At 47.7% G+C, this 22,866-nt stretch overlaps 1 protein-coding gene and 1 long non-coding RNA gene across 11 annotated transcripts; one reads left to right on the forward strand and one right to left on the reverse strand.

Annotated features, from left to right (window-relative positions):
• The first annotated feature begins 19 nt into the window (after positions 1 to 19).
• On the forward strand, positions 20 to 22,274 carry LOC136021131 (toll-like receptor 2 type-2). Of its 8 annotated transcripts, none has more exons than XM_065693028.1 (5): positions 20 to 480; positions 14,264 to 14,542; positions 17,366 to 17,498; positions 17,648 to 17,724; positions 19,504 to 22,274. In XM_065693028.1, the coding sequence occupies exons 3-5, from the start codon at positions 17,421 to 17,423 to the stop codon at positions 21,884 to 21,886; spliced, it is 2,538 nt and encodes an 845-aa protein (XP_065549100.1). In that variant the 5' UTR covers positions 20 to 480; positions 14,264 to 14,542; positions 17,366 to 17,420; the 3' UTR covers positions 21,887 to 22,274. The 8 variants fall into 8 exon arrangements, with proteins under 8 accessions (XP_065549100.1, XP_065549139.1, XP_065549119.1 ...); XM_065693047.1 differs by lacking the exon at positions 20 to 480 and adding an exon at positions 1,044 to 1,060; XM_065693037.1 differs by lacking the exon at positions 20 to 480 and adding an exon at positions 13,995 to 14,192.
• LOC136021165 (uncharacterized) lies at positions 7,170 to 17,718 on the reverse strand. Of its 3 annotated transcripts, XR_010615689.1 has the most exons (7): positions 17,246 to 17,718; positions 16,853 to 16,942; positions 16,161 to 16,281; positions 15,695 to 15,890; positions 13,689 to 13,847; positions 9,290 to 9,392; positions 7,170 to 8,260 (listed from the first exon to the last, which is right to left on the reverse strand). It is a non-coding gene; the product is annotated as an uncharacterized LOC136021165 (long non-coding RNA). The 3 variants fall into 3 exon arrangements; XR_010615690.1 differs by lacking the exon at positions 16,853 to 16,942 and having other exon boundaries at positions 9,303 to 9,392; positions 16,161 to 16,291; XR_010615686.1 differs by lacking the exon at positions 16,853 to 16,942 and having other exon boundaries at positions 16,161 to 16,291.
• Positions 22,275 to 22,866: the final 592 nt, after the last annotated feature.

Genomic DNA, 22,866 nt, shown 5'->3' on the forward strand with positions numbered 1-22,866 from the left:
ACTAGTAGGGCTGCTGATGGAAGAGGGGGAAAAACATGGGCCATCCAACAAGTGTGCTGATTTCTATCACAATGCAAATGCTCCATAGCTCAGGACATTGAACATTTTCCCAATAAGAGACATGGGAGAAGAGACAGCCAGTCCTGTTCCCTGCTCCCAGTGGATTTGTGGCTTCTTTTATATATGCACAGGGGACAGAGGCACCAAGTTGTCGCTGTCCTTGATTCGCACAGGACATCTTGGCCAAGACTGCCCAGTTGGTCCAGTATTTCCATCCTGGAGCCAGAGAATATTACTGGCACCTTTTGTGAAGATTTATAGGTACTATGAGAGACAGCATTTGGACAAAGCCAGCATCTACTGCAGGGGTGTTTAGCTGCCCTTGCGTTGCCAAGCCGCAGCAAGCCCCTCACAGCATTAAGCCGGAGAGCTAAGGGAAGAGGAGCATCCAACGCAGGTCCACTGGGACCATGTTTCTTGGTAAGTGGTGTTGAGCTTGCTTCTGTATGGAGGGTTTGGACTAGCCAGCAGTCTGGCTGGCACCAGTCTGGCCTGGGATCCAGGTGTGAACTGCTTGGGAGCAGCACACTGGCCAGACTGAGCTGCAAATACTGCCTGTGGGGTTCAAAGCACATGTGGGACGGTACCAATGCCTGCCGGCAGGCTCAGCCAAGGAGCATGGCTCTTGTCATGAGCACACGGTCTGTCCTGCAGCTGGAGCTGGGCATGCAGGGCTGTTCCAGCTGCCCCAAGGAGCAATGACCAGCTTGGCAGCTCGCTGTTGGGCTTGCAGAAATGAGCCTCAGAGCTCTGAGGGCAGCTGAGGGATCTGACTGCCAGGGGGTAAATGAGCTCATTAAAGAGAGCTGTTAACGATCTTAATCCACTCAAGAGGGCGGAAGAGGAGGAGGCATGGGAGGTGCTCACTACCTGCCCCAGGGCTGGCAGTGCCGTCACCTCCAGCACCCAACTTCTCTGCCTCGGGAAGAGCCCTGATGCCGCTTGGGAAGCCTCGGCAGCGCCACAGGTTCCTATAGAGCTGGCACCGCTGTCCCACTAGGTGAGGTCTTGGCTGGTCTGTACAGTGGTGTGGTCGGCTTTGCTTCCCAGCATTTGCTTTTCCCCCTTAGAGCCTCAGGGAACACCCCCTGTTTGTTTTTATTAGTCATCGAGGCACATCCATCTTCTGCCCTCTCCATGTGTTTGCTCTGCTTTCAGCAACTTGTGGGAAAGGTGCGTGGTGGCACCTTCCCGTCACTATGGGTGTGTTTTACCTTGTACCTTTGGTTGTCCCATCCCGTTGTTCAGTCTGCCTATTCACTTTATGGGGGAATGGCTCAGGGCAGGGTTTACCACATCCTCTTCTGCAGCACCCTTGGGTATGCTGAGAGATCACTCTCTCCAGGACTGCTGTGCTACTGCACATGCAATACTCACCTGCCTTTCTGATGGGGGGAAGCTGGCAGCCAGAGAAGGAGGATCCTGGCATTGGCAGTTCTGCACTGGAGGATGCTTTGCTGGGTGAGACCCAGTGGTGCTCCTTGTCTTCGTGAGCTGTGGGATGTGGAGGGGCAGGAGGCAGCGGGTGAGCTGTGCTCTGCCCTGTTGTGGGTGAGTGATGAGCAGAGCAGGGGGAGGATTTGCTGTCCCAGCCCTACAAAGTGATGTTGCAGATGAGGTTCTGGGAGCTCACACCCGCTGCCTCTGCAGCTCGTCACTAATACACAGACACAGGCGTTCTCCTGCTGCTAAAGCTGAATATTGCTGCTCCTCCCTTCATCTCTGGAGCAGGTTTCCCTCCAAAAGCTGTCTGTGCCTGCCTGACAAAAATGCCTCATTTGTCTCTGTGGGTCGCACGCCATGTGCCTCACCTCTTCTGTGACCTCTGCTATATTTCATTCCTTGGGGCTTTCTTCAACAGCAGCAGCACAACCCCTTGTCCTGGGTTCAGCAGTAGCAGTCATTTTTCTCCTTCTTAGTGGCTACTGCAGTGCTATATTTTCACTTTTTGGCCTGGGAAGAGAGCCGATAACGCCGATGTTTTCAGTTGCTGCTCAAATGTTTTAGTCTGACCAAGGACTTTGTGAGCCTCATGCTCTGCCAGGGAGGAGGGGAGGCTGGGAGGGAGCAGAGACAGGACACCTGACCCAAACTGACCAAAGAGGTATTCCATACCACAGCACGTCATGCCCGGGATGTAACAGGGAGTTACCCGGAAGGGTTAGGGACTGCAGGGTTGGAGGAGGTATCGGTTGGTGCTTGGCTGGGGGGAGTGGGGTGAGTTATTGGTCGGCTGGTGTTGAGGTGTTGTATTCTCTTCCCTTGTTATTTCCTTTATCATTATTATTATTGGTGGTAGCAGTAGTGGTTTGTGTTATACCTTAGTTTCTAAACTGTTCTTATCTCAACCCATGGGAGTTGCATTCTTTTTGATTTTCTTCTCCATCCCTCCAGGAGTAGAGGGAGGGCAAGAAGGCGGGGGGAGTGAGTGAACGATTTTTGTGGTTGGGTTTAAACCACGACACCCCTCAAACCTATTCTAACTCTGGAGTTGCTCTGAAGGGGGGCTGTTCCTGGTCGCTGCCCTAGTTGTACATGGGAGCTGCTCCCTGGACAGTGAGGGTTTACCAGCCTTATTCAGAGGCGGTATGGGTTTGGTGCTTCCATATCGCCCCACGCACCTCTCCCGGAGCTTTTGTTGATTGGAGGCTGCCAACAACCTGCACAAGCAGGGACCATGCTGGCCTGGAAAGAGGGGCCTCCCCAGTATACAAACCGGTGCCAGATGAGCTTCTCTAGCTGATGTGGACAAAGTTCTCATCTAGCAAAAACCAGTCATTTAATCGTTGTCAGCTAAACTACCAGCAGCCAAGCTTGGCTTGCAACTGAGCGCATTGCGTATGCATCTCTTGGGAGGAGCACATCACTGCCATGAGAGACCAAGAAGCTCCCATCCTCTTCAGTAAACCAACTCCCATGCAGTGATTTTGAGCAGGTGACAGACCGCTACCCCTGACCATCCCTGTCGCACTCTGGGGTATGGCTGCTGTACTTGGGGGGTGAGAGGCTCTGCCAGACCTCCTTTCTCCAACCGCGCCGGCAAAACGTGCGGTTTGCCGGAGACGCTTGTTTGGTTTTAATTTTGAGTGGAAGCACGATTTGTGAGGGGAAGCCGATGCTTTCGCACGTCTTCGCTAGCGCAGATGTTGGAGGAGCCTACGTGCTGGACCTGCTCCGGCTCTCAGGGACGATGACGTGGAAGGCTGGGCTGGGAGTCAGCGGGCACGGTGGTGCGGGGCTGTCTCGAAACTACAAATAACCTTCTCACGCGATGCTGAGGTGCTGCGGCAACGCGCTTGGCCGTCAGTGAGAACCTGCTACAGTCGCTGGTTCTGATTTAGGGGAGAAATGTTTCACTTCATTTGCTCAACAAGGCCTTGTTAGATGAAAGGTGCTTTGCTGTGTGTTGTAGGAAACGCCAAAAAGTGTGAGCCAGATGTTGAAGCTGATAAGGGAATCTTGCCGGAATGGCAGAAAACACCACAACCTTCCCACCGCTCTCCTCAGACCTGAGACAGCAGCGTGGCAGTGGGAGGTCCTTGCTGTCTGTCTCAGCAGCCCTCGTATGAGGAAGGCAGCAGCTTGGCGGCGTTCCTCCGGCCGCTTGCACACCGGCTAGCTCACCCTTCCTCCAGCCCAGCTTGTGACCGCACACAAACCTCCAGGATGGGATGTGTGGTGCTTGTGAGCGAATGGAAAATGACCTCAGTGCCACCCTGTTTCCAGAGTAGCGTAGGAAGACCTTGCTTCCCCTCTGTTCACCCGGTGCTTTTCAGCCACATGACCCATGGTATATGGTGTAAATGGTTTCTGGAGCTCAGCGGTGCTTTCATATTGATCTGTTCTTTCCAGAGCTGCCTGCAGGTTGTTCAGTCTCTCTGCGGACAGCAATCAGTTGTTAACCAGAGGAGATGTCAGCCCCGCTTCTGTTGATGAAAGACTCTGCTGAATCACAGCTTGTGTTCTTCCTTCAGTTATTAGATTTTAATTAGGCACCTACCACCCCTTCCCATTGGCTAAGGACATCAGGTACACACTATGCGTGCCTGATGGCTCCCACTGCTAGTGCTGCGCTCAGTTCATGCACCCACCAAATGACTTTCAGTACCGCATATCATTTGTTCCTGTCTGCATATCCTTGGCATGTAATGCACTTTCCAGGGATGCAACAAGTCAGACCATAGGTATCTTCTGCTTAATCAAGGCTCAGTCATCCAGTTTTCCCATGCTGCTGCTCTGGTGAGCAAAGATGTGGCTGAGCAATTGTCTCCTGGCACTTTGCTATCACCTTCAGCACTGGTACATCACAGCAAGCGCAGCTGGTCTCCCTCTCTCCTGGCTTGTAGAGTTTACCTATGCTTTCAGTTGCAGCCTTGAACATTGCAGCTCTGCGTGGCTTGGCCTGAGCTATCTGCAGCTTACAGGGTGGGATGCTCCTGATGGCAAGCAAAAACCTGGGACACAAAGTCCTGATCAAGATGCTGGGGCAGGCAGCCTGTGGGGGCTGGGCTCAAGGTGACACAAGCTTTTCCTGTCTGAGTGTTTCTGCTTTCTGACCAGGCAAGATTCTGAGTTTCTCTTATATCCATAAGTGGGATATAAAGTATTTGTTAACTCTTCATTTATCAATTTCTTTGGTGAAATGTAAGCCTGTGACCATCATCCAGAACAGCTTACACGACTGAAACTCAGTAAGCTGCAGGCTTGGTTTTGGTTGCAAGAACCCGATATGCCATTTGCTATAATAGAGAAACATGAAGCCTAACCAAGACAGTATTCTTTCTGAAGAGCTGACTTGAGGGATGAGCTAAAGGCTGCTACATGAACAGCCCCATCCGCAGACCTGTGAAGCAGGAGTTTTGGCCAAATCATCACTGGTATTCTGATGTTGCGTATAGAGTTTGTTAGACAAGTCCTCAAGAGAGTGAGTATTGAGTTCTAAACATAAATAAAGGGAACAGATGGCACCAGTTTCAAAAGTTAAGTGGTTTTTAACTAGTTACTGCTAAAGTTCTCATATACCTACAAAAATATTACAGTTTTATCTTTGCAAAGATCAAAAGGAAACTTTGAAGCATTTGCCAGGCACACGCAGCCCTGCGTTTTAATAGATGACAGACCAAATATGTCCTTACAGTAATGGGGCTGACCTGCTGATTTCAAATTCCCCCATGTATTCCTGCAGTGAATAAAGCCTAATGGCTGCTTTGAGTTTTTTGGTAGTGGTTTTTTGCTTTGTTTCGGGTTTTACTGCTACTACTGTGGACCCAGCATTGCCCCACACATCCTGTAGATATTAAGAGAAGTCTGCAAGCCAGAGGTCCAACAGACACCCTGGTAAGGAAGGGTTTCATGAGAGGAAGAAGTAGGAAGCCTCTGGAGCTCCCAAGCTCCTCAAGGAGCTCAGTATATCAGCATCCACCCCTGTTTAGATCAACCCACTTGCCTATGGGTGCCTGTTTTAACTTCCAGAGAAAGGGAGAAGGCAGACTGTGGCATGCCTGATTTAGATTGGTTCAGGCTGGCTCTGCCCTGTGACTTGTTGGACAGGCTATATGTACGGTGTCTAGCATGACTGAACCCACGGGAACTGCAGTGCAGCGTAGCAGCAGCCTGGAATGCTGTGTGCTGCCAACGCGGAAAACTGGCCTCCAGTTGTACAGTTTATGCTGAGAACTGTTTTCCAGTTGTACAGTTTATTCTGAGGGTAGAAGAGGCGGTTTCTCCCAAGCTGGAGTAAACCTTTTAGCTTCCAGATTTCTTTAGAGTTACAGGTGAGCTAAAGCCTGCTCTTTATGTGAGATGCTGACCTCTATTAGTGTGCCTGCAGGACAGCAGCTGCTGCTTTCACACAAACACTGAGCTCTGTTGGAAAGCCTGTCTTTCTCCTGCGCCTCGCAGCTCTGCTCCGTTAGCCAAACCCAGTGCTATCAGAGGGGAGTGCCACTGCATGTGCTTTGACTCTTAACTCCTTTTACCATACTGAAACTTGGCTTCCCAGGACACAGGCTTCCATTTTGTTTGTTACGTGCATGTCTGTTTGTTTTTGAGGAGCTTAAGCCTTTACTTAGCTTGACTTAAAAGCATATTTTTTGCAGTGGATATTTAGGGCACAGTTGAGAAACCTGCAGATCTGGTAACAGTACCCTTCCTCTGTATTCCCTATCAAAATGGCCTCAAGTCAAGTTTCCAGAAGGCCTATGCAAGAAGCTGGATGTCAATGTTGCCTACAAAACTTGTGCAAAAAGATCTACGGCAGGGATTTTTTTCCTCAAATTCAATCTTATCAGTTAGACTTTAATGTTTCTCCTATAACGAAGAGAGAAGGGAAGAAGGTCAGCTTTCTTTTGGTAGGTAGATCATCAGCAAGCTATGTTTAGAGACGTTCGTAATGTGCTTTAAGAATCAGACAGCACAGTCTTACTTCAGTGACAACCGAGAGACTGGGGCAACGTTTGGGATCCTGCTGCCCCTTTAGACGTGTAAGTGTTCAGCATTTAGTTCTTGGGTGTCCCATATTCATGTCCAGAAGAGGAGAAAGTAGCACTTCCTTTTCTTCTGTACCTCACTTGTAGGAGCATTTACAGAAGTTTAGGGAGCCCTTGGGTTCCAAAAAATCCCCTCTGCCACGGGACTGGAGCAGTCATGGGATATCTGCCCTCAATGTCTGTGTTTGTCCTGCTTCCTGTAGGAAATGGATCAACTGTGACAGTTTTTCTCAGTGACACCCCCCTGCCACAGCCTCTTGGACAGAAGATCACAGCTTTCAGAGCCAGGCAAAGCCAGTGCCTCCTCTTGCAGGAGCAGTCTTGTCCTGCTGCCTGCCAAATGGGCAGGCCAGATTAAGCGTACGTGCTTGCAGTGACCCAGTGGGGATGCAGAGCTGGGGGGGGATCTCATTATCTCTGGTCTGTCCCATCTCCTGGCTTTTCACCCTGGAGGAGGGGGAACAGAGCAAGGAGGAGTGGATGCAAGCAGACAGCTCTGCAGCACCTCAGCACATTCACTATTTAATTCCCTCTTTAAAATGCAGTAGGGGTCCATCTAATGAGAGAGCAAACACACGATTAGAGGCACAGCTTTATCTGCAAAGTTCTCTTTGTGCCAGAGGTTATAGGAAAAGGGTTGGAGGGGCAGGAAAACCCCTGGCTGAACTGCAGAGTGGGAAACAGGAACTTCTAAGGGCAGAACAGGACAGAGAAGCCTCAGAGGCACAGTGGTGACCCTCTCATCATCCTGTGCCTCCGGGGCAGCTGGGGTGAGGCCCTTGCTCAGCCTGCAGCTTCCAAATGTTTGCACAGCCAGGCATGGCAGTGGTTGCACAAGGTAGGCAGTGCTGAGGCCCCCCATCCCAGCTGCCTCCTGTACTGGGGGTATCTATCACTCCTGGCAGCTCCCCAGGGAGGTTTTACTCCTCTTGGGATAGCAAGATCTGGCCGAAGTAAGGCTGATTGCTGGGATGACAAAGGGAGATCTATTAGTAATCGCCCATTTCTCTGTTTATTCTCGAGTATTTCCTGGTTTCCGTGTTGTGTGATGTTTACCAAGGACAGAGAGCCAAAGTAAACCACCCGAATGAAAAATTGCAGATTTAAAAACCAGCTGCAGAGCAATGCTGGTCCCCTGCCTTCCAGCGCTTTAGTCATTCCAGATTAGGTGCTCGCTTGCCCTTCTTCTGCAGATAGGCAATCACCCTGAGACAAACCTGCCTCCGTACACAGCCGCAGGCAGAAAGCTTAGAGAGGTCTGGAAAGACTCTCTAGCAAGAGGAGGGATTAATGTGCCTGCTTGTTAACTTTGGCAGCGTGTGTAGTCATTGTGCCAACAGAGCTAGGGAAAGCAAACGGGGAGGGATTGTTTTATGACCGGTGGCATTCCTGGTGGATGGGAGGGTTTCTGTTAGGGACTGACTTCCTAGCAGGAGTAAGAGGCAAAGCAGAGTACAAAGCAGTTCCTTCATGGCCAGGATGCTGTTCTGGCAGGAGGAGCCAAAATGAATGGAAACTTTCCCTTCTCCCTTAAGCCAGTTGCAGACCTGATTTACCTAGAGTGAGTCAGTGGTATCAATGTTGTCCCGTAACTTGGTGACAAGTTACAAGCTCACAGGGGTTTTTTGTCCAGCAAACCAGCTTGCCAGCTGCTTTCTGAGTTCCCTGTGAAAAGGAAGGGGCCGCCCAGGCTGGAGATGGGATTTCTTCACCTGCAGAAAGAGGGAACAAGTCAAGCTCATTCATAGGCTGTGTTCCACCATGACAAGTGCGAGGAATACTTATTTTATAGAAAAAATTAGGCCTCTGAACAGTAGGGGAGAAAAGCTCATCCAGCATTCACCTTCTCTGACCCTTCTCCCGTTACTCACTGCATTTTTGTTAGTGACCCTTGACAGATACTATTCAACTGGAAGATTTTGCAATCACAGAGGACACTATCAGATGGAAACATGGGGACACCAGAGAGGTGACCAAAAAAGAGTTGTGCCTCTCAGTATGCTTTGCTTGGCCTTTCGCTCCTAGGCATGAGCTGGGAAAAAAAGAGTTCAAGGAACCAACCCCAGAGAAAAAAAGTACTCCGAAGGACTGATTTTAAGGGAAATTTGTTGAAACTATTAATCATGGAACATACAGGAAATTAATTTAAAATGATGTCATAAAAATAGCACATGAAAGAAGTGCAAATGTAACATAATTTCTGTAAATAGAAAAGAATCCTTATGCTGACACTTGTGTAAGTTATAAGCTGAAAACAAACCAGCTGGACAGCCTACTGGGTAAGTGTTGTTAAACACTGGATGCTAAGACCCAGAGAAACAAAGATCTTCTTTTGCCTTCAAGTGCAAACCTCATGGTGAGTTCAATGTTGGAATAATATTGCCTGAATTGATACAAGGTAAGGGAATGCATCTAATTTGATGTTTTTTCCCACAATACAGCAGATGTAAGGTAGACAAATTTTGTTATCCTATCGTTATCTTTGAACCAACTTATCCTTCTCTGTTGAGATGGAAGTTGGTTGGTTTTACTTTTTTGTCTATGCTATTTCCTTTGATTCCTCTTCCTTTGATAATTCTTCTGTCCAAAAGCTGCAAACTGTGAAGCAAATGCATCCTGCACTCATTAGAGTTCTACAAAAGTCTTTTTAACATTACTACAAGCCCTTGGTGTGGTCTTTGTACAAGTTCCCTACTTGCTTCCATGTGAAAAGAGGTGGGTTTTTTTTTGTTTTCTCTTACCCTGTGCTTGTACCTTGTGCTTGTTGCATCAGTTTTGATCTCTGCTGGAGTTCCTAAGTCCTGCGGAAAGGCCTGCAGTACCCGTAGTTTCTCTGGACTGTCACTGTTGGAGTAATGGGACATCGTTAAGAAAGGACGATTCCCTCTCAAGTCCATGCCATTGCTGCCCAGCCTATGCTTCCTTTAATTCAAACAGACACTGTGACCTGGCCAAGACCACTGGAGTGAAACAAAACCTGGAGAAAGAAAAACAATGGAAAAATTTTCCCATTGAAGCAATTGCCTAAAAGCACCACTCTGGGAGAGTGTGGTCAGCTGTGGTGAGGACTCCCTCAGGCATCTCTAGACCATCCTGGCTACATTTGCATTGCCAATGCACAGCCATGCTCTACATGGCATGTCATAGAATCATAGAATAGTTAGGGTTGGAAAGGACCTGAAGATCATCCAGTTCCAACCCCATGCCATGGGCAGGGACACCTCATACTAAACCATCTCACACAAGGCTATGTCCAACCTGGCCTTGAACACTGCCAGGGATGGAGCACTCACAACTTCCCTGGGCATTCCAGTGCCTCACCACCCTTACAGTAAAGAACTTCCTCCTTATATCCAATCTAAACTTCCCCTGTTTAAGTTTTAACTCGTTTCCCCTTGTCCTATCACTACAGTCCCTAATGAGCAGTCCCTCCCCAGCATCCCTATAGCCCCCCTTCAGATACTGGAAGGCTGCTATTAGGTCTCCACGCAGCCTTCTCTTCTCCAGGCTGAACAGCCCCAACTTCCTCAGCCTGTCTTCATACGGGAGGTGCTCCAGTCCCCTGATCATCCTCGTGGCCCTCCTCTGGACTTGTTCCAGCAGTTCCATGTCCTTTTTATGTTGAGGACACCAGAACTGCACACAACACTCCAGGTGAGGTCTCACAAGAGCAGAGTAGAGGGGCAGGATCACCTCCTTCAACCTGCTGGTCACGCTCCTGTTGATGCAGCCCAGGATACGGTTGGCTTTCTGGGCTGCGAGCGCACACTGCCGGCTCATGTTCATTTTCTCATCGACCAGCACCCCCACGTCCTTCTCTGCAGGGCCGCTCTGAATCCCTTCTCTGCCCAGCCCGTTTCTGTTCCTGGGATTGCTCCGACCCAGGTGTAGGACCTTGCACTTGTCGTGGTTGAACTTCATAAGGTTGGCATCAGCCCACCTCACAAGCGTGTCAAGGTCCCTCTGGATGGCATCCCTTCCCTCCAGCGTATCAACCGAAGCACACAGCTTCATTTGGATGTTTGTTTGAATGCCATAGAAGACTGTTTGGATTGTGTTCATTAGGGGTCAGTACTGGGACAGATCCTGCTTAACATCTTTGCCAGCGACATGGACAGTGGGATTGAGTTTGCCCTCAGCAAGTCTGCCAGCAACACCAAGCTTTGTGGTGTGGTTGACACACTGGAGGGAAGGAATGCCATCCAGAGGGACCTTGATACACTTAGAGGAGGGCCAGTGCCAACCTCATGAAGTTCAACAAGGCCAAGTGCAAGGTCCTGCACCTGTGTCAGGGCAATCCCAAGCACAGTTACAGGCTGTACAGAGACTGGATTTAGAGCAACCCTGAGGAGAAAGACTTGGGGATGTTGATTGATGAGAAACTTAACATGAGCCGGCAGTGTGCGCTCGCAGCCCAGAAAGCCAACCGTGTCCTGGGCTGCATCAAAAGGAGCGTGACCAGCAGGTCGAAGGAGGTGATCCTGCCCCTCTGCTCTGCTCTTGTGAGACCTCACCTGGAGTACTACATCCAGCTCTGGGAGCTCTAGCACCTGAAGGACATAAGCCTGTTGGAGTGAGTCCAGAGATGATCTGAGGGCTGGAGCACCTCTCCTGTGAAGACAGGCTGAGCTTGTTCAGCCTTGAGAAGAGAAGGCTCTGGGGAGACCTTAGAGCAGCCTCCAGTGCCTAAAGGGGACTTACAGGAAATCTGGAGAGGAACTTTTTACAAGGGCACGGAGTAACAGGACAAGTGGGAATGACTTTAAGCTGAAAGAGGGGAGATTTAGATTAGATTCTGTGAAGAAATTTCCCTGTGAGGGTGGTGAGGCCCTGGCACAGGCTGCCAGAGAAGCTGTGGATGCCCCATCCCTGGCAGTGTTCAAGGCCAGGCTGGATGGGGCTTGAAGCAACCTGGTCTAATGGAAGGTGTCCCTGCCCTTGGCAGGGTGCTTGGAACTGGATGAGCTTTAAGGCTGCTTCTAACCCAAACCAGTCTATGCTTCTGTGATATGTTAGGGAGGAATTAAGTTCAAAGTTTGTAATTGTGGGTATTTCACAGCAGTAGAAAGCACCTTGTTTTGGCAGTTGACCCCTGATAGGGGGTGTTTCTTTCTGTAGATATTGCAATAAGAACAAAAAGGCATCTTGCAGCGCAGGCACAGGAGTTACACGGCCTGTTCTGAATCTATCATTCCTAAGCTGGTATTGCTACACTCAAGGAAACTTACAAAAGAGCAAGAAACACAATCTGAGGGTAATTTAGGAGGAATGATTAAAATAGCTGAGCGTGTACTTGAAAATCAGCTTGGGATGTCTGTTTTCAATCATGTTCAAGACTGGAAAGACAGAGAATGGTCACATATTGGAAATATCTAATTATTTGAAGATGTTTTGGTGGCTCTGTCAGAGTCAATGCATGCTTTTCAAATACTGGCATCGTTTTATGATCAGAATTTTAACTTTAAGTAAAAATGAAGATTTTCATGGGTGTTTACAGCTCTGCTGTATCCAAGTTCCTAAAAAGTTGGTATAAAAAAATTATACAGTTGTAAAGGAACACAATAGAAATAATCCCTGTGAGAGACTCATGAAATATTTCTCCAGTGCAAAAAACTTAGGAATTAACTCATTAGATTTTTCCCTATTTAAAAAAAAATATGGAGCATTGATAGGTGGTAAATCAAGAGAAGAACCTGCACCGAAGGAAGATGTTCTGAAGCCTTGAATGACCAAAAACAAAGATTTGGAATGGACCGGCTTTATGTTTCTGAAATGCACTGTCATGTCTGAAATATTTCATGTCATCAGAGACAGAAGGAGGCAGCAGCTGAATGCAAAGCCTGAACTACCTGTACAAAACATATCCTGGCATTGTCTTTCTTGGAACAAACACAAAAATCTCGATATTTTTATGGCATATGATAATGATCTGCTTCATTTCCTGCTCAGGTTCTTGCCCAACTCTTAAACACAATCACTTTTTTTCTGGTACAACAAGCAGTTAAATATGTATCTCTGCACCCCAGCACAGTGTTTTCCACCTCCATTCAGGAAACAAACTCTGTCTGGTTCTGCAGTGACTTGGTCCCATTCCCAGGAATGTTTCCCTTCCATTAAAAAAGACAACAGAAGACACCCCCTCAACAACAACAAAACCAGAAAGAAAGCAAGTACTTTGTCAGCACTTGTTAGACCTAGACATGAGACATGTGTCCATGCATTCCTCTCAGTGAGGCAAGACAAGGTTTGCTGGACCTTTCCCGCACTGAAGCCCACTGACACACGTGTCCCTTTGCTCAGCCTCTTTTGAAGGAGCTTTTCCTCAGAGCTGAGCAAAGCTGATTTTCCTCCTTGTGGGAAATTCCAGTGCTGGGATGTCAAACCCTAGCTCCCTCACAACAGCCTGCCAGTGATGGCTTGCACCCGGTGGGCTGTGACAGGGTATTTTCTCTCCTAGTGAGAAGAAATGAAGCGGAAGCTGTCCAACAGTGAGAGTAAGAGATCCTATTAATCTCATTTCCTGACCCCCTTACAGTGCAGCCCACTTGAGGAACCCAACCCTGGGGCACCTACAGTGCCCCTGATAGCTGGGGATGTACTGGGGGCCGGCACCATCTCAGCGCAAGCAGGTTTGCTGCCTCCTGGGAGGCCCGAGCTGAGGGTGGTTGTGGCTCTGTCTGGAAACCTGCAAAATCCTTGTTTTGGAATAGGCATGGCGCCTTGTTTTCTTAAAACCCGCAAATATGTTTTATGTCTCCAAATGCTCTCTGGGCAGCCCGTGATCTCTGTCATGTAGCTTGGGATACAGCAAAGCAAACTGACTGACACAACAAGATGTAGTGCAAAGCAAAGAAGCCCTTCAAAATACTGAGTGGTACCCAGGTATGCTTCTCTGGCATCCAGCTCCATGCGGTTCTGGGAGCAAGCAGTGATGGCTGGGGGGACCCATTCTGTATGAGCTGTCTCAGAGTTCTCATTTTGGAGCAACAATTCTGAGCAGTGCTGGTAATTGGGCTCTATGTGCTTGTCATAGCGGTCTTCAGAACAGGGTGCCAACGCTTGCTACAGCATTTACTGTTTTGTAACTGTGTATTCATGGAGTATCCTAACATTGCTTCAGAAACAGAGTTTTCAGCTCACCTAAAGTGCAAAGTAAGAGAGGAACTGCGTTGTCCAGCTTTGCCTTGCATGTAGACTGCTTTCTGTTGATGCAACTTCCTTGGGAGTCAGAACCTCATCAGGACTATTTTGCCAGAAATGAGGTCTTTTCTCTTGTTGAGTCATGTGGATGCAACTGGTCTAGAAAAACAAAAGTTTCTGTGTTATTAGAACAAGCTTTGGTGCCTTAGCCTGTGAATTTGCCTCCTCGCTTGCTCCTCTGTTAAGGCAGCAAATCAGCGTCATGTTATTCCCACTGAATGCTTTCAGACAGGATAGGATAAAAAAAACACGACACAGCTCTGCTTCCTTGGCAGAGGCAGTCCCGAAGGCTCGCTGCTGCATGAGTAACCATTTACACACCACTTCCATGCTCTGCCACAACAGTAGGGTGAGGACAGCCCAGAAGAAAAGCAAAGCTAATCTGCTCCTTTGCATTTAAACTTTCAGTCTGAAGATGTAACCAGGATATTGAGCAGCTGACAGGTAGGCCTGATACCAGACATGGCAAAGTTAAAAATGTTTATATTTTGTTATAGTGCTCTTTCTTGTTGTAGTTTGAAGATGAATAGCTGAAGCCCTGCAAGTCAAATTAAAGCACAGGCACCAGCAATGCATGCCAAGGCTCTGCTTCCCGGACCGTGAAAGAATGCCAAGCCATTCTGCTTTTAATTACACGAGTATTACACCTCCTGCTCCAAAGACTGCAAGCACAGCTTTGACCACTTTTCCTCGCCATCCATTTCCTGGGGGGTTAGGAGAAGAGTGCCCCCGACTCAGTCCAGCTGGCACCGGTGCAGACAAGCCAACACGCTGACACATCCTGGTTACCAGGCGTAAGTATCAGGAAGCAGTTTTGCACTGCTTGCAAATATTTGGAAGGCGTTTCTGCTCATAACACAGCCTGGCCAATGTGTTTGTAAGCTCCCTCCCCGTTCTACTGCTTCTGCCTTTTCTTCAAGGCAGGGTTCTGGGGCAGGGTGTCACCTGGGTTGTGCCCCCTCTGCACTGCTCGCTTGTCCTTTCTCAGCAGAAAAGCAAAAAGCATTCTGAATGTGGATGCTGACATACAGAAGGAAGGAAGGGAGGGGGCAGGCTGGAGGATCCCCTCACGTGGGACTGGGGAGGGGAAGTGCTTTAAAGAGTGTAATGTGCCCAGATGCAGCTGGAGATGGAGGAGTCAGTACCTCTAGCTGGCAAAGGGAAGAGGGCTCAGGGCTCTAGCAGTTGGAGTCTGATCCCAAAGCTGCGTTCCTTGAGTAACACAACACAGATGCAGAAAGAAGAGACAGTGGGGTTGTAACAGTGAAATAATCCTTGTAAACGTGATGGCAGACTGATTGAGGACCAGTGTTTCCACCTGGTTTGTGGCTTTTGCTAAACAATTTCATCCCTGTGGGGTTCTATCCCACACAAGTGTATTTCTGTTTCTGCATCCGTTTTGGTCAACACTCATCTCATACAGCCCTCCATCACTGGTCGCTGCCCTGTCTAGCAGCAGCAGTTTACCAGTGGAGAAGGGTTGTGGCAGGAGCCTGTCCCTCAGGCAGCACTCAGGGACCTGACACAGAGCTGTGGGAGCCAGGGATGCTGAGCAGGCTGTAGCTGGGGATCAGGGAAGAGCTGGCAGAGGGAATCTGTGCTGCTTGTTCTGCTGTCAAATAAACAGGAAACAAGAGACCTTCAAAAATGATGGCCAGAGTTCTGCCTCAGCCCTATCTATCTGTTGGCAGAGGCTTGTGTGTTGTTTCTGCTTATAACACCTGAAGTCACAAATACACAGACATTTTGCAGCTCTGTGCCCCCCTAGATGGGAAAAAGGAATGTACTGGCACAGGTGAAGGCACATGGCCTCTTTTTAAACAAAGGAGGAAGGATAATCCCAGCTTAAACTTGAAGGCTGAGAGAAAGCACCCACAAGGTGCAACTTTGTTCAATGCTAAACATGTGTTTACTCTGGAGAAAGGGAAAATGGATGATATTCTCACCTTAGAAGACAGCAGCTTTCTCCTACTTTAGACTCTCTGATTTCACAAGAAGTTGTTTTGAGTCTGACAGCTGATGCTCTGGGAGGCAGGTGTTTCTTCTGTGTGTGGGGCAGCTTGCAGACGGCGTTTCCAGCCACCCTGAGCATCCTCAGACCTTCTTGTCCCTGGATAACCTTATAAATCCTGGCAGATTGACCTGGAATGAGAAAGAGATGTGTTGCTTGTAGACTTTTTTCCCTACTGATGGAAACCAGCAGAAGACCCACCCAGGTTTCTTGGCTTTTGAAGCAGCTTACTGAAATGAACTGCTTGGTTTCTAAACTGCAGCATGGGAGTTTGGGTAGGGGTGCTCCAGTCTTCTCTTTCTGAGAGAAACCAGAAGCCCAGTTTAGAAGCATGATGAGAGTGGGCTGAGCTTGGATGCTAGGAGAAAGTGGGTACTTATGCAGAAATAGCTGGCACCTACCTCAACTCTCCATGAACGCATGGTGGTGAAGCTGCAACAGGTAGAAGAGCAGGCCCGTTTTGCATTCAGGGGTGTATGTGTCCTCATATGTGGTCTTCTTCAAAAGTTCTCATAAATGTAACTATGTTTAACTGTATCAAGGAGTTGCAGTTTTGATGACAAAAGCATATAGGAATGAGTCACATAAAACTCAGAATTCACATTTTTATACATTTTGAAAACTGAAAGTCTTCCCTGTTTCAGACCAAGAACTGAGTGGTGCTATAGGGAAGAGGTAGCTTTGGGGAAATTGGTGATACCCCTTCACTAAAAGACCATTTCCCTTCTCTGCTGTGTCCCACAGCTGCTGTCTCTATTTGAAAATGTTGTTATGATTATCATCTACCCTCTGTAGCAGACAGAAAATACAACGGTATTTCAGTCTTTCAATTCCTTTTTGTTTGGAAAGCGTCAAGTCCTTAACCTAATGTGCAATGCTAATTTCAACTCAGTGAGACTGAAGGTTGCTATGAGATGTACTCTAGCTTCTGTCTGCACCCTTGAGAATTGAATGGGTTTCCCTTTCAGAGCTGGTAGGAAGACTCCCTATACCTTTACGGTCATTTGACCAACCATGTGTTTCCATTCAGTCAGGCTGAAATATTATCAAACCTCCCCTCTCAGAATCGATTTGGGTGCTTACAGGTGGATACTTTCCTTCAAACTGTCTTCTTTTTCACACAGAATGCCATTCTCATTCTTACACGTGTTCTATTTGTTGATAACATAAGGCTGCTTGTGTCCTAGAAAATGAAATGATGCTACATGTTTCTCTAGCACTGACTTTGGCTGAACAATTTGACTCCAAATTTTTATCAAATTAATACATATATCAATTTATTTATTGATAACATTTTATGGAACCTATACAACAAAATAACTTTTCCGTTCTCAAATGTTCTGTTGCTCCGTATAGTTAATAACCTCCCAGTGCATACCAAACAATAAGTATTGAAAGCAGAGATACAGGGAGGTGAATGCAGCTCTGCCTAGGAACTATTTCTGCACTTAATGCTGGAGGAAGTGATTGTGAAAGAATGACTTACGCAAAATGGTTGCATCAGCCTTTCCAGTGATGGGTGATGACCGACAAAAGGAGAGTGATCTGCCACTGAATTTCAGCTTGAGAAGAAGAGAGTGCAAACACAATTTATGCTTATTTTCAGGTCAGCAGAAGTGATAGAAGCGGTTGAAATGTGAGTTTGAAGGACAGTGTCATGTATGCCGGACAGTGCTGAACTCTTCAGAAGACATGGATTCCTTAGGAGAGCAATCATTAAGCAAAAGCCGTGTAGACTGGTATGCTTCACAGGCTGAATAGTTAGAGGATGTTGGGAAATAGTTAACATAAAGTTTTGTTTGAGAAGCACACTGAAATATTTTCTTACTCCAGGACTGTCATCACATCAGACCTGCCAAAGGGTTTACAGCTTTTGTTGTACTCGCAGGTGCGTGGTGATCACTTGGATCCCAGAATACATGATTCTCACACAAGGGAACTGAAACACAGCATGCAGTACACAAGGTAAGTATTTACTGGAGGGTTATTCAAGATTTGGGGGTATTGTTTGTCGGCAGTACTGGAACTGTTTAAGAGCGTCTTGTGAACTTTAATAAGTGACTTATTTTCCGGTGCAGCTAATGCAAAAATGATCTTTGGCACCCATGGCAGGAAACACAGCCCTTCTGTAAATCAAAATCAGTATTTTTCTACTTACATCCACCATTTATATGTTGACAGTAGCATCCAATTCCCATCTATTACCAGTGCTGATTTTCAGAAAAGGGTGATAGGCTTGTTTGGTTGCATATCAGCATGTTCTGCCTTTCCAGTAAAGAATGTAAATTGCTTACACAGTGTCTAAAAGGGTGTGCCAGGAGCAAACACAACTTTGCTTTTTGAAAGCCCTGAGGCTGGTGAGACTATGCAGAGGACCTCAAAATCTCTTCTGGGGAAGTCTGCAGTGTTGGAAGCCACAGCACACTTGGGGTGAGAAGGAAGAACATGCTCCTGTCTGGGCTTCTCCCTGTCAGGTAGCCATACTATATGGGCAGGCTGATGCTACAAAAGCTACGAGCATTTAGAATCATAGTCACAGAATCATTTAGTCTGAAAAAGACCCTTAAGATTATCAAGTCCAACCATTAAGCTAACACTGCCAAGTCCGCTACCAGAGCATGTCTCTAAATGCCATGTCTACATGTCTTTTAAATACCTCCAGAGACAGTGATTCCACCACCTCCCTGGGCAGCCCGTTCCAATGCCTGACCACCCTTCTGGTGAATATGTTTTTTTTCTTAATACCCAGTCTAAACCTCCCCTGGTGCAACTTGAGGTCATTTCCTCTCACATCCCATCACTTGCTGCTTGGGAGAAGAGACCAACACCCACCTCGCTACGACCTCCTCTCAGGTAGTTGTAGAGAGCAGTAAAGTCTCCCCTGAGCCTCCTTTTCTCCAGACTAAAGAACCCCAGTTCCTTCAGCCGCTCCTCATATGTCTTGTGCTCCAGATGATTCACCAGCTTAATTGCCCTTCTCTGGACCTGCTCCAGCACCTCAATGTCTCTCCTGTAGTGAGGGTCTTCACAAAGCCAAGTAGAAGGGGACCAATCACTTGCCTAGTTCTGGTGGCCACTCTATCTCTGATACAGGCGGGGATGCTGTTGGCCTTCTTGACCACCTGGGCACACCGCTGGCTCATGTTCAGCCAGCCGTGGACCTACACACCCTTGTCCTTTTCCACCAGGCAGATTTCTAGACCATCTTCCCCAGGCCTGTAGCGTTGCATGGGGTTGTTACGACCCAGGTACAGGACCTGACACTGAGCCTTGTTAGCCCATATGCAGTTTGCCACAGCCCATTGATACAGCCTGTCCAGATCCCTCTGCAGAGCCTTCCTCCACTCTAGCAGATCAACACTCCCGTCCAACTTGGTGTCTTCTGCAAGCTTACTGAAGGTGCACATGATTACCTAGTCCAGATCTGGACTACGGGACTGTTAAACCCCTGTTAGAGTTGAAAGATCCAGCCGTAGCTTCATTCTTGAGGGAAGCACAATGCAAGAGATGTCAGAGGTGAGAGCCATAGCCAATGCACATATGAAAAGGCAGAACATTAAGAATGGTCCTTGAAGATTGCTAAGACATGATATGCCTGGAGTCCAAAGATGAGTAGCACACCATGTCTGCAGATCTGGGCGGCTGAAGTGGGAGTGTCAGACAGATTGTCAAGTTTTCAATTGTTTCAGTTCCTGTTCAAAACTAAAACCTGACACTACCTTGTCTCCTTTCTGTTTCCTACAGTGAAATGTTCAGCCAAACAAAACACAAATCAAGAGCTACACACACCTGGCAAGTGTGGGCCATCTACATGGTCTTAGCTGTAAATCTCTCCAGAGAGCAAGAGATGAAGCAGACTTGTCCTTCCTGTGATACTACTGAGATTTGCAACTGCTCTTCCATGGGCTTGGACTTCATTCCACCTGGGCTCACAGCCAAAACCACAGTGTTAAACCTGGCCCACAACAGGATAAAGCACATCCAATCCCAGGACCTGTGGCAGGCTGTGAACCTGAGAGCCCTGCTGCTGCAGTCCAACAAAATCAGCTCAATAGATGAGGATTCGTTCCGCTCCCTTGGGAAACTGGAGCTCTTGGACTTGTCAAATAACAGCTTGGCTCACTTGTCCCCTGTGTGGTTTGGGCACCTCTTTTCACTCCAGCACCTCCACCTGCAAGGCAACTCCTACAGAGACCTGGGACAAAGCTCCCTGTTTTCTAATCTGAGGAACCTGAGCTCTCTCCACCTGGGCAACCCCTGGCTCTCCACAATCAGGCAAGGGGACTTTGAGGGCGTTGCGCTTCTTGACAAGCTGTGGATTGACGGTGGCAACCTCAGTCAGTACGAGCCAGGAGGTTTGGAGCCGATTAGGAAGATCAATCACATGATCATAAACATAAGAAATATTAGCATAGTCTCCGCAATGGTCAGGGACCTTCTGCACTCTGTCACTTGGTTAGAAGTGAGAAAAATTGACCTCAATGAACCTGCTGAAACACAACTATTGAGAGTCATGTCTAACTCCTTTGCAAACAAAATCTCTTTCAAAGAGTCCTTAGTAACAGACGCCACTGTTCCTGAGATTGTCAGCATTATCGCAGACATGCCAAAATTAGAGGAGGTTGAGTTCATAGACTGTAGACTCATGGGAACTGGACGATGGAAAATGCAAATTCATGTAAATCAATCACAGACTATTAAAGTTATTACAATAGAGAAATTATCTATAGAACAATTCTATTTGTTTACAGACCTTCAGGACGTGGAAAGTCTACTAAGTCTTCTCACCAAAGTCACAGTTGAAAACACCAAGGTCTTTCTGGTACCATGCAGGCTTTCACAACGTCTTCGATCATTAGAGTATCTTGACCTTAGCTCGAATTTGCTTGGAGACCGGAGTTTGGAACACTCAGCGTGTCAGGGTGGTTGGCCCTCACTGCAAACTCTAAATTTAAGTCAGAACTCACTGAGTGACTTAGGAATGACGGGTAAAAGTTTGTCTCATCTGAGACACCTAATTCTCCTAGACATTAGCCAAAATAATTTTGGCGATATTCCAGATGTGTGTGAATGGCCAAAGACCCTGAAATATTTAAACCTCTCCAGAACTCAAATTCCTAAGGTAACGACTTGCATTCCCCCAACGCTGGAAGTGTTGGATGTTAGCGCGAACAACCTGAAGGAGTTTGGACTGCAGCTCCCGTTTCTGAAAGAGCTGTACCTCACCAGAAACCAGCTGAAGACCTTGCCTGATGCGGCACCCATCCCTAACTTAGTGGCCATGTCAGTGAGAAGAAACAAGCTCAACAGTTTCTCCAAGGCAGAGCTCGAGTCCTTCAAGCACATGGAGCTGCTGGATGCCAGCGACAACAACTTCATCTGCTCCTGTGAGTTCCTCTCCTTCATCCACCACCAGGCAGGACTAGCGCCGGTGCTGGTGGGCTGGCCGGACAAGTACGTGTGTGACTCTCCCCTGGCAGTGAGAGGGGCTCAGGTTGGAGCCGTGCACCTCTCGCTGATGGAGTGCCACCGGTCCCTCATGGTGTCGTTGATCTGCACCCTGGTGTTCCTGGCCATCCTCTCCCTCGTGGCTGTCGGCTACAAGTACCACGCGGTCTGGTACCTGAGAATGACCTGGGCATGGCTGCGGGCCAAGCGGAAGCCCAGGCGAGCCCCCCCAAAGGACCTCTGCTACGACGCTTTTGTCTCCTACAGCGAGAATGACTCGGACTGGGTGGAAAACATCATGGTGCGGGAGCTGGAGCAGGCCTGTCCCCCCTTTCGGCTCTGCCTCCACAAGCGGGACTTTGTGCCCGGGAAGTGGATTGTGGACAACATCATCGACTCCATCGAGAAGAGCCACAAAACGCTCTTTGTGCTGTCCGAGCACTTTGTGCAGAGCGAGTGGTGCAAGTACGAGCTGGACTTCTCGCACTTCCGCCTCTTTGATGAGAACAACGATGCAGCGATTCTCATCCTTCTGGAACCCATCCAGAGTCAAGCGATTCCCAAGAGGTTCTGCAAGCTGCGGAAGATCATGAACACCAAGACCTACCTGGAGTGGCCTTCTGGTGAGGAGCAGCAGGAGATATTTTGGGAAAATTTGAAAGGAGCCTTGAAGATGTAGGACAAGTGAACAGCCCCTATTTCGGCATATTTCACATAATGTATATGTCAGTGTTTCTTTCTGCTAAGAAATTTTTCCTTCCTGTTTTCCTGCCTATGGAGAACTGGCTTTGTTAGATATAGAAATAATTTTCATGTTTCTAAATGAGAAAGACCCACTTTCGGCTTTACAGTGATTTAGTACTTTGATCTGTCAAAATCCCTGCCAATGACTGTGATATTTGGAAGCCCTGTTGGACTTCATATACTTAAATGTATACAAATACATTTAGATGAATATAGTGTATTTCTGTACTTTTTCCTCTTGTTACCACATTCCTGACTAGTTCCTAACAATACTGTTGTAATTTACAAATTAAAACAAAAGCCAAGTGTTTCAATACTCTCCATGTCTGTTCTTCTCCTCTAGTTTATTTTCAGCACCATCATGCATAGCACAGCAATTAAAATTAAATTCTGAAAAAACCCTGGGGACTTACATCAAAATAAGCTCTCTGAAGCCCTACCATTGCTGTGCAACACTATAAAAGACAGTATTGAATATGTAATTCCATTCACAAGTGTGTTATTCTGGTTAGTTACACCAGCATCTGTACCGCCATGCACAGGCTGCGATTTGCTCAATACGAGGGAAGGAACCATCCTGGCACCTTGCATGACTGGTGAAATCCATAGGCATAAAATCACTGGGGTTTGCTGGGGTTTTTCTGTTGTTTTGTTTTCCCATAGGCTTCTTTCTCCCTGCGAATGCTTGTTTCTCCTTTCATGGTGACTGTGTTGTTCCCTTCTACCTACCCACAGAAATAGCTGAAGCCCTCTCTCTGTGGGCCTCAAGGCTGTGCTTAAAATGAGTGGGCTAGATGGCGTTGCAGACTGGCTCACTTCTTTCTGCTCTTCTACTTTGCACAGCGTGTTTAAGTAATCATTGGGCCAAGCACCCCTTACAGCTCTACTTAGCTTTCTTTATAACCAGGGAAGAAA

The sequence above is a fragment of the Lathamus discolor genome, chromosome 1, assembly GCF_037157495.1.
Source record: "Lathamus discolor isolate bLatDis1 chromosome 1, bLatDis1.hap1, whole genome shotgun sequence".
Lineage (NCBI taxonomy): Eukaryota > Metazoa > Chordata > Aves > Psittaciformes > Psittacidae > Lathamus > Lathamus discolor.